The sequence below is a fragment of the Lates calcarifer genome, linkage group LG1 (genome assembly GCF_001640805.2).
Source record: "Lates calcarifer isolate ASB-BC8 linkage group LG1, TLL_Latcal_v3, whole genome shotgun sequence".
NCBI classification, from domain to species: domain Eukaryota; kingdom Metazoa; phylum Chordata; class Actinopteri; family Centropomidae; genus Lates; species Lates calcarifer.
The window spans coordinates 23,103,834-23,114,802 of record NC_066833.1 but is presented as its reverse complement, the minus strand read 5'-3'; the positions used below and the strand labels follow the sequence as shown (position 1 = coordinate 23,114,802).

Here is a 10,969-nt window from a genome sequence, read left to right as displayed (position 1 = left end):
TGCTAGACAGGCCACGCCTTATCCAGTTCAGACCACTGGGGCATTCCAGTTACCTCAGAAATTGGAAAACCTACATTCATATATTAGAATTATGTTAAAATAAATGTAAAAATAAATAAATAAATAAAATAACGTATTAAAACAGCATGTCACCATAACAAATAACAAAAGCAGACGTATTCGTATTCAATAATATAGATGATAAATAACTATGACAGAATTATTATTATTTAAAGAGATGACATTTCAGTGCCTAGTTTGCACTGTTAAATGATGAAAACGGACGTTTTCAATGACATAATCTTGATTTATTACATAATATTTAATATATACATAACCTTATACTTGTCTTGTCTGAACAAACAATACATTCTGTATAAACACAACAAAAAATTCAAGTTTATACTACCAATTCGGAATCTTGTAATGTAGCATTACTACTGCTGATACCACTGTTACACCTGCTGCTGCAGGTGTAGAATTTACAGGATTTGCATTAACTTTAATGCTCACCTTAAATTTGTGGTTATGATTTATATTTATTTGCACCTTCATATTCATGCTGAGAGAGATTGGTCATGTTTACTGGTCTACTGTCCAACCAGTTGAGGCAGATGGCCACCCACCCTGAGTCCAGTTCTGTCAGAGGTTTCTTCCTGTTAAAAGAAAGTTTTTCCTCTCTACTGTCGCCAAGTGCTGCTGGAATAGATTTCTCTCTATAATACTTAACTTACTCTGTAAAGTGCCTTGAAATAATGTATGTTATGACTCGGCACTAAATTAAAAAAGTGTTATTATAATTGAATTAAAAGTCAAGTGAACTCACTTGCGGTTTTAAATCCGTGATTAAACCCTTTTTAAATGTTCTTCTGACTTCACTCTTTCCATTGACTTAAATGGGAGAAATCCATTCAGTCATTCTGACTCTTTATTTTCAGTGAAGCTTTGCATAGCCCTCCCTCACTGAATGGACATATAACAAACTATTGTTACATTTCATTAGGTGTCAGTGAATGCATCACTAAAGGCACTGTAGGTCATCTCCCTAATGTTCACAAGTCACCACCTGGTGGACACAGAAAACTACACAGCCAGCCTGCCATCACAGAATAAAATCTCAGTATAAAATATATACAGTTTTGGTGTTTGCAGCAGTTTTAGTGTAGTTTTGTTTGTTTGTTTGTTTGTTTTAATTTGTTGGTGTGTCAGGAGTCTTATAGGCGAGTTGTGCAGATGATCTCAGGTGCAGTGTTCATGTCTTTAGCTAACTTCCCATCATCCTTTGGAGGAGTCATGGAGGCCCATGGCCACCTGAACCTGTGAGTCAGATGAGGAGAGATGCATCATTCAGTGTTTTTTCATCTTACTCTCAAGTGTTTTTGCTTGGTGTGTGTGTGTGTGTGTGTGTGTGTGTGTGTTACATTGCTAGCATCTTGTTTTATTTTTCTTTGATATTTTTTTGTAATGGATATGTGATTCAAATTGGTCTATTTTCTTTGCATTGTTGTATCCATTCAAAAATCAGTCCTGCAGTTAACATTGTAATATAAGTGCGTAGACTTACTTCTGTGTGAGCGCCATCTGTTGGATGGTGTCGGGAAGTGGCTGCCTGAAGGTCTCCGGCAGGAAGACACAGAGGAGGACACTGAGCAGTGACAGAGAACCCACAAGGATCCATGGCAGTAACTGATCGAACGCAGCTGAAGACAAAAGCAGATCAGCTCAGAGTGAGTTCATTTTGATTTTATTTGTCTAGATTTTGAGATATCTGTCAGAGACAGAAATCTCTGAATCTCAGCATGTAAAACTGAAACTAACCCTGAATAAAACTGAAGTCTGACCTGAATGCAGCCTCAAAGCTGTAAACCCTGATGTATAACAAAATATGACATTCCTGATGCCACTACCACTACTGCTAAAACTACTACTACTATGGCTACTACTACAACTACTACTGCTACTACAGTAAATATTCAAATTCTCTGCAGATCAAAAAAGAACAAAAATATATATATATAGTACAAAATTTTCAAGTATAAACATTGTATGAACAAATCAAATGTGCTGTTATTCCATAAAGTTGTTATTTCTACAAGGTCTCACCCAGCTGCAGCAGGTATGGAGATATAGAGGACCCCACTCTGGAGAACATGGCACAGGAAGACATTGCCGTGTTCCTGATGACTGTGGGAGACAGCTCTCCAGTGTACATATACAACACTCCGGTGCCAGCCAGAATGCCAAATTTACCCAGCAGCACCAGGGCCAGGGTGAGAGCTGGTTGACCTGCAGGGGAGGAGGACTGTAAGCCAGTGATGAGGGAAACAAGAGAAGCAAAAGACTGCAATCGCCCAATCACAACATACGAGTAACTATGCAAAGAATGGTATTAAACAACGTGTTATTGCCAAAACTGAAATTCATTAGCTAAATACATTATTTTGTGAGTTGGGAAAATCTCTCTTTCTATGACCAGTTTTATTGGTCTGGTTGACATGATTTACAGTCCAGTCGATTGTTTCACACTATTCCACTGATCTACAAGTGATAGTAACACACCAAGATAACAAAGGCAAGGAATATGAAGGAAACGTGACTGCAAACCATGCTGGGTTTAAAAAAACTTAAAACCTGTCTTTGTAAATGTCATATGAGGAAGGAGATGTATTAAACACATTTCTTAGATGTGAAGGATATGTGATGCATTTTGGATAAGAAACATTCAATGTAAACAAACTGTTTTGTTTCAAGGAATTCCATAGGGAACCAGGGTTCTTGTTCCAAGCGTCATCTGGAAACATTAAATAGTCACCTGGAGACTCATGGGTTTAGAGTTAGCCAATTGCCCAGCAGTAGCTAACTTACAGGTGATGAAAGTAGTATTTTCATCTCCCAAGGGTCCAATGTTTCAAAATGAAATTTATTGGTTAATTTACAGCTGTTATTATTGTAATGCTATTATTGTCATGTATGATATAAGAGTAAAAAAAAAATTTAAAACAAGATTAATCTTTATATTCATACACAGGAGAAAAAAAATTAAGAAGTGGAGGAGACAGCTACCTCATACTTGTCTTACTCACTGTGCAGAGTGACTTGAATGAGGAGAAGCGCAAGTGCCCCCAGCAGGGTAAAGCTAATAAATGACAGGCGACGAGGAAGACTTCGCGCCGCCAGCCAGCTGACGGCGTATGCTGGGACCTCAACAGCCGACACCAGGAAGTAGTTTAGGAAGGGGTTTCCATAGAGGCTAGACATGTTGAATGACAATCCAAAGTAGCTTATGCTCGAGGAAAACCTGCAAACAACAGGAAAACAAGACAAAATGTCTCTGTTAGCTAGAGGCTGCAGTGCTGGTAACAGCGACAATATCAAAGTAATGGACAGAACAAACAACAGAGTAATGAGTTTGCTTCACTTAAAAACTTGACCAGTGGTGGAAACTAAAACATTTGTCTTTAGGGAGATTTTAGAGGAAAGGTCAAGGGGGTCATGAAAATGTAAAGGGTTTATCCTCTGGAGCACAGGAATGTGATTAGAAAATGTTGGGACAATCCAAACATTAGATTATAATATTACTTGTATGAGATGGTGGTGCTAGAGGAATGGTAGAGGGGTACTAAAATCATTAGGAATCATCCACAGTAGATTTATGGAATGGGACAACTAGTTGTTGAGATACTGTATCTTGCTCTCAATTCACAAACCAGTCCATCTCGCTTTTGAGAGTATTGCTGAGGAAATAAGGGGAGAAGTTCCTGAATTCCAGTGCTTTAACTCACCAGATGAGCCACAGCATGAGCGTGATAAGTCGAATGTTTGTGGTCCTCAGCAAGTCCAGGAAGCTCAGGGACTCAACCTTCTGGCTTGTTGCCTTTTCAACCTGAGGAGAGACAGAAACTACAGTAGAATGGCCTCTGAGGGTGGAACAAGACTGAGGTTAGAGGTTCTTACGTTGGATGACAGGAAGATGACATGTGGAGGTTCCACTCGGTTCTCCAGAGCTGCTGACCTCAGCAGGAGTTCTGCTTCCTGCAAACGGCCACGAGACACCAACCAGCGAGGAGACTCTGGAATCAGCCTGATAGACAGACAAACACAAAACACAAAATGTATAATCTGTCATTCATTAGTAGAATATTTTTTGGTGGAAAACATGTAGTAAATACATACAGTACTTAGAAAATTTGTCAAGACCTAGCCAAAAAAAAATGTCAGTTACAAACTGAATGAATTAATGATGTAGAAAATAAGATGCATTTATATCTTAGTAGTGTGCTGAGGTCTTCTTACCACCAGAAGGGGATACAGGCCACACCAGGCACAGCCATGATCAGTGACAGGTGTCTCCAATTTGTGACTAGGTAGGCAGTGCCCGGCAGCAGCATCATAGCAATCACATAGACAAAAGGCAAACACAGGCTGGAGAAGAGAACTCTGGTCGAACCAATCAGGAGCTCTGGAACCTGTGGAGGAAACACCATGTTTAAAAGAAGTAAAGTCTCTGCCCAGTGGACCGTTTTTTATTTCTGTTTCTGTCTCCATGTTAGTGAAAAGCTGACAACCATCTGTCAGCAAAAGTTCTCTTTTTTCCAATACAAATCAAAAACGTCTTTTGTTTTAAAGACTCATTTTGGGGTTGGAAATGAAGAGACTTTGTGTATCCAAGGTCCAAACAGATTGAATAAGATTGAATTTCTGATGTGTCATCATTGGTGTGGACATGATCATCTTCTGCCTCCAATGTGACTCCACTGTCAACAACAAAGCAACAACAATAAAGGGTAAAGGTCAGAGGTCACAGTGTCCTGAAACTGAAAATCACCCTTACCCAGTACAAACACAACTATGTAGCAGGAGATCTGACCCAGGCCCAGCATGAAGAAGAGCACGGTGAAGACAGGCCAGGATGGAGCAAAAGCCACAGCGGTGCTGAAGACACTAAGTAGGATGATGGCACTGAACAGAATAGGCTTCCTGCCAAATCTGAAGTACAAATACAACAGATCAGTGTCAGCAACAACAGCAACTTAACAGTCCTGTGTTCAGGTGTTAATGCTGAGAAAGAGAGACACTGAAGGAGGAGGACATTGCTGGAAGCCAGTGTGACACTGCCATTCATCCTAAATCAACAGCAGACCGTGAAAGCATAAGATTTTTGAATGTCCAGGGTAACTCTGCAGCAGCTAGAAGATTGGCTATTGGACACAGTTTGAGATGAAACTGGAAAGTACCTGTCAGAGAGCTGTCCAGAGATGAAGCATCCACACAATCCTCCCAGGAAGTAGATGAGAGAAGTAAGAGGCTGTTTCCACTGGTCACTGCACACCAGGTTAAACTGGAAGACACAGCAGACAGAAACAATGGAATATGAAGCAAACACAGAAATGAAACCGGGAATACAATAAACACAAAACAGGCATGAAAAATGTAATCTAAAAACTGTGGAAAAACAGTCAGGTACCTCCAGACACAGAGTCCTTTGACCTGATCCATCTGAGCTTGATTTTTCTGTTCATGTACTGGTGATTAACCTGAGTCACCTTGTCCCGAGCCTCTGTCCTATCTCAGTCTCCTGCCCCTGATCTCCTGTTTCCCGCTTGAGCCCATATTGGTTCCTCCTCTGAGTCTGGACCACCAACATCCATATCCTCTGAGCCCTGTCCATTAGAGTCCAACCCCTTTGAGCTTGGTTCTCCAGCTTCTCAGAATGCAGTACTTCAGTTTTCATAATCATAGAGTCAGGTCCTCCAAGGTCTTACATCCAGTTTAGAAACAGTCTTCTGATGTCCTAGTCCAGCCATAGCTGGACTGAGCCCTGGACTCTGAGCCCTGTTCTCTTGTGCCCATCTCCTTCAAAACTGGACCTTGAGCATCCGGCTCTTCAGAGCCCAGGCCTCCAGTTACCAGACTGAACTTGGGGCTGTGACGTCAGCCTCTACTTGTTACCTCCCTTTGCTAGAGGCTTGTTTGTCCTTCCATGATAAAGTTTGTTTCACAAAAGGCACCAAGCTGAGATGAACGTTACTTAGTTGCCTCAAAGGAATAGGGAGTACAAGGATGTAAATCACTGTGTTGTGGAGGATTTGACTGTGGTGATACTTTCACTGCCTCTGCTCCGTCATTTGTTGTGTCTTTTTAATCTAAACATGTTATTATTGGCTTATGAAAGGTGCTATCACTCAATTGCTGTGTGAATTATTGGGACCTTTAGTATCACACAGAAATGGGACATGCAGAAGACACACTTTCATAATTCTCTTCTCTGAAACAAAATATAATTCAAAATCTATTTTAGACTAAGTTAAGAACAGTAGCTGAGCTGTTGCAGCAGAAGTTCTGGCATTACGTCAAACAGATACCATGTGCAGGACACACCAATCCAGTCATTTCCAGTTTCTTATCTTAACTTCCTGCAGTCATCTGAAGTATGTCAATGATTGGTGACCACTGAGAAAGGTCACGACCTAACAGTGGTTTTACAGACATAGGCTGTTCTGACCAGGCATGTTGAAGTCTAAACTGTAACATACAGTAGGCGGGAGCAGCCCATGTCACTAATAGTAACAGGAAAATAGTGAAAACAAGTACAAATAATAGTATTAGTACTCGTAGTAGATGGCAGTATTAGTAGTAGTAACACTAGTAGCAGCAGTAGTTCAGTACCTCAGTGACTACAGTGGATTGGTAGTACTCAGTACTGTAGGTCCATCCATCTTTACAGCCCTCCTGCTTCAGGCTGGAGATAAGGACCTCTGGACTTAATCCCGGCACAGAAGTAGACAGGTTCTGCAGCATGTCCAGCTCATACCGGCTACAGCTGCTCCTCTCCGGCTGCCCAGCCACCTGCTGAACAGGAAACAGCATTATCATTATTTTCAACCTGTACAGCAGCAACAGTCTGGGGAGGTAGAGAGCACCAGAGCAGACCACATTGGCCTAAACTAGACCAGTTTTAACTTGCACAAGGATCGTAGCCTGGCTCTCCAGCTATACAGTAAATTATTAGCTGACTGCATATAACAAATAACTTAACTTTATCTTTAACTCAGTATCTCACAGTATACTTTAAGTACCCTGCTTCAGTACAGTTCTGAGGGACTTTGTTTCTGCTGTTTTACACTATTACACTAATATCCATAGAATGCTGCACTACATTTATATTTCAGTTAGTCAGTTAAATATTGTACTTTTTACTCCACTTACTTTTATGAGATACCCATAGTTTTACCAAATATGTGATAACATACGTTTATGCATCATACTGATAACAAAATAACAACTGCATAAAACTGACAGCAACTCCATAATGAGTATTTTCACTTTTAATACTTGCATGTTTAACCGATAATACCTCTGCAGTCTTCTTGAGTAAGAGTTTGAATGCATGAATTCTACTCAAGCACATTTACGTTGCTATATGTTTACCTTTACTTGAGTAAAAGGTGTGGATACAGTTGTGCTTTGGTCTTAAAAACACATGTTTAGTTTCTCAAGTAGATATGATTATACTTATACTATAATTCATTTAAGACATGGAGAGTGTGCCACCAGAATAATAATATATTTTTTCAGTGGTTAATTTGAATGGCTCACTCAACTGACACATTAACAAACAGTTTTTTAAATAATGTAAATGTAAATAAGAAATAAAAAAATGTGCCAGTTTTTAACAATTGTAATGGACAGTGAGCTGTTCTGAATTTTTAAAAAGTCAATTTAAAGCCTTATGGGGAAAAACATTTTTAAAAAATTAATCAATTGATTAAAGACGGATGATGAAATAAAAATCTTTTTTTTTTTTTCACTTTATTAATCACTGTCAGACTCATTCAGTCTGAACAAGCCTGATTCCAGCTCTGACTGGTTCTGACCTGTACTGGGATGCTGGCCTGGATCCAGTCCTGGCTCAGGTTGCTGTGAGCAGGGATGTGGCAGTGGTGGGGGGGGCTGGCCAGCAGGAAGATGACGGACAAGATGTTGTATCCACATGGAATGGAGGTAAGACAGAGCAGGAAGAAGACTCTCCTCTGGAACGGGCCCCAGGTCCCCAAGAACGACACCGTCTCCTCGTAGTCCTGCATTTTACTGGACTTTACTTTACACTCGAGTCTATTTTTTACTTTACACCCACAGTCAATGCACTGAAGCAGCTTTGACAATTAGGGTGACTATACATGCACAAAGAATATCTATCTATCTACAAATACAAATACTTTTAGTACTATGTTTAGAAATATTACTACTGTGCAGTGGTACTCTTATGATGATAGATGTAAAAACTAGTAATCTGTAAGCAGTATTACAATGGTAAGTACAAATACTTCAAATACTGCAGTAACAGTAACTATAAATACAGTTTTCACACCACTGGAGGTTAAGAATTAATATTATGGCTTTGAAAACAAATTATTTTAATGCTCCTGTTGCAGCTTCTCTCTGCAGCATCTGTCTGTGACTTCACACCTCTTTTATCCAGACAAAAGAACTCCTCCTTTCCTCCACCTCCTCCTCCCCTTTCCAGAAGTCTGTGAAACTCCTCATGAGAAAGAGAGAGAGAGCAGAGTGGGAAGAAACACTGTGTCACTTTTTAAAAAGTGATGATCACCGGCACTAAATGAAGAAAAATGAACTGGCGAGCTCAGGGAGTAACCCAAAGCTCTACCCCCATATTCTTCATTACTATTGATGTTGCATAAAATATACATAACTAAAAAAAAGTGCATGTGAAATTTGTTTTTTGATGTGATTTTTTTTTCTTACATGTGAAATATCCAAACTCCACATATGTCTATATATGATATTTATCACATGTGATTTAAACTTGAAACATCTGAAAATGACACGTGTCTGTTTGGATTTCTCACATATGAAACATAATTTCAATACTCGAACATGTGTTTGTGTGAAAAGTAAGAAATCACAACAATGTCCCATATGAAGTACTTTCATAAGGCCACATACATTTCTCATGTGGGCTTTTAAAGATATTTATTCGCGTTTCATTCAGTTTTGAATGTCTGGCTGTAAGGAGGACCAATCAGACCTGTTATTAATCGTTTGCTTCAGTTCAGAGCTGCAAAAGATTACATTTTTTTTATCTTCTGTGGACAAAATGAAAATGCTCATCATGCGCTGAGGCCTCTGTATATCCCAATTTACTGTACATTTCTTCCTAACATTTGCAAATTTGGTGACAGTTGTTCATGCTTATGTCTTTAAGATGATTATTCTGTGCTTCTGTCATAAAGGTCACATGGAGGGGACTTCACCTGTCACCAAGTTTCACACCATTATGCTGATAAACAGTGGATTTTAGAGGTTTAATTTTATTTATTTCATTCAACCTTTTTTTTGACCAGGCAAGACAAATTCTTATCTACAATAACAGCCCGGCAAAAGGAAAAGCCTCTTGAGGAAATGGACAGGGGTTAAAAAAAGATTATGAGAAGTTAAAGGGCAGCAGCACTTATCTAAAAAGGTTTCAGCTCACCCATTACTAACACAACAGGCATAAAATGTGGCAATCGCACAACAGTGGACAAACAACAACAGCATGACAAACAGCAGCAGTAAGAGAACAACACTTAGGGAGTATGCACAGGACAAATCATGCTCTAATCTGAGGTAATCTGTGATAAATGTTTGGACTGAAGGTCAAACGTGACCCACATTTCTGCCACATCCCTGCTGGAAACACACGGGGAACTAAAGCTACACTGTATAATCAGGTTATTGCTGACATTTGGTCCTTCTCATTATCACATTCCCTTATTTCTCACTTTAAATTGACTTCTCACTGTAATCTGTGGTTTACATGTTAACATCTCCCCATGTGGTCGAAGGCTGAAGATGCCTCGTCACCTTTTAACTGGCCTGATCATTGATTGCCACGGAGCAGGAGATGCTGAGCACGCAGTAAATGATCAAACCTGTTCAAAGCTTCCAGTCCAGTCTAGTCCAGCTCTGTCTGTCCAATGACCTCAGCAGCACCAGTTTGTTCAGGTAAGACTGACTCAGTGTTTTTCTTCCTCTTCAGATGATCTTGAGGCTGCAAGCAATATGATTCTTGGTGGTAAACAGTAACAAGAAGAAGAAGAACAAACTTAAATAATGTGATGATCACAAGCTCATGACTGTGTCCAGAATATTATAGGGACATTATATCCATACTGAAACAGTCTATGCATTATAATTTATTCTATTTTCTAATAAAACTCTTCTTTTTACTGGCTCTTGTTTATCATATTTTTCTCTTTTTACATATGCACTTATTCTTCTTAGTTTTGTTTGTAACTGTCTCTCTGTTGTTGTCTGTGATTGACTCGTATCGCAGACTATAAAATGACTTGTACACGTATTCAACAGTGTGAGTAAAATGTTCAGTGAACATGTCTGCCAGTATATTGGGCTGTGTTATGAGCAGAAAAGAAACACAGTCCGCAAATTCTGAATTACTAGAAGAAGGGTGGGGGGTACAAGGGCGAGCAGTTTCCCATCAAGGCTCCCTGTGTAAGCTGTCCAAGGTCATGTGTGTGTGCGCAACATGTTGTCAACGTGTTGCTCTGGTTTCATGAAAAAGTAACTGTTTTTGTCATAAAAGTTTTGAGGAGGAAAAGGTCAGAGGCTGTAATCTCTGCAGTCGACTGGATTTTCGGCAGCAGCTGTTTCAGTTCCTGCAGCTCCTCCTCACAGTGGCCCACCGCACTGTCCACATGAGTTTTCAGTCTTGGTCATGAGTCAACTGTGGGCCTTCATGGGGGCTAAGTGCCCTCTAGTGGACATGAAATTACATGAAAACCTTTGGGGTCATGTGAGAATACTTAAGGTCCCACTTAAAACTAGGTAGTTTGGGTTGAACTGGACAGAAGCCGAAGGTGAAGCAAGCTACAGCACAACTCTACTCTCCAAACAACGTAACCTCCACAGTAGAAAGAACAACACGAGTGTGTTTGGCTGCTGAGTCAAA

The 10,969-nt window shown here is 39.9% G+C and overlaps 1 protein-coding gene across 1 annotated transcript; it reads right to left on the bottom strand.

Annotated features, from left to right (window-relative positions):
- Nucleotides 1-295: 295 nt before the first annotated feature.
- LOC108901330 (solute carrier family 22 member 5) lies at nucleotides 296-8,464 on the bottom strand. The gene is made up of 11 exons (XM_018702797.2): nucleotides 7,875-8,464; nucleotides 6,667-6,849; nucleotides 5,235-5,338; nucleotides 4,826-4,986; nucleotides 4,294-4,459; nucleotides 3,955-4,081; nucleotides 3,783-3,883; nucleotides 3,084-3,298; nucleotides 2,104-2,286; nucleotides 1,565-1,700; nucleotides 296-1,317 (listed from the first exon to the last, which is right to left on the bottom strand). The coding sequence occupies exons 1-11, from the start codon at nucleotides 8,082-8,084 to the stop codon at nucleotides 1,215-1,217; spliced, it is 1,689 nt and encodes a 562-aa protein (XP_018558313.1). The 5' UTR covers nucleotides 8,085-8,464; the 3' UTR covers nucleotides 296-1,214.
- Nucleotides 8,465-10,969: the final 2,505 nt, after the last annotated feature.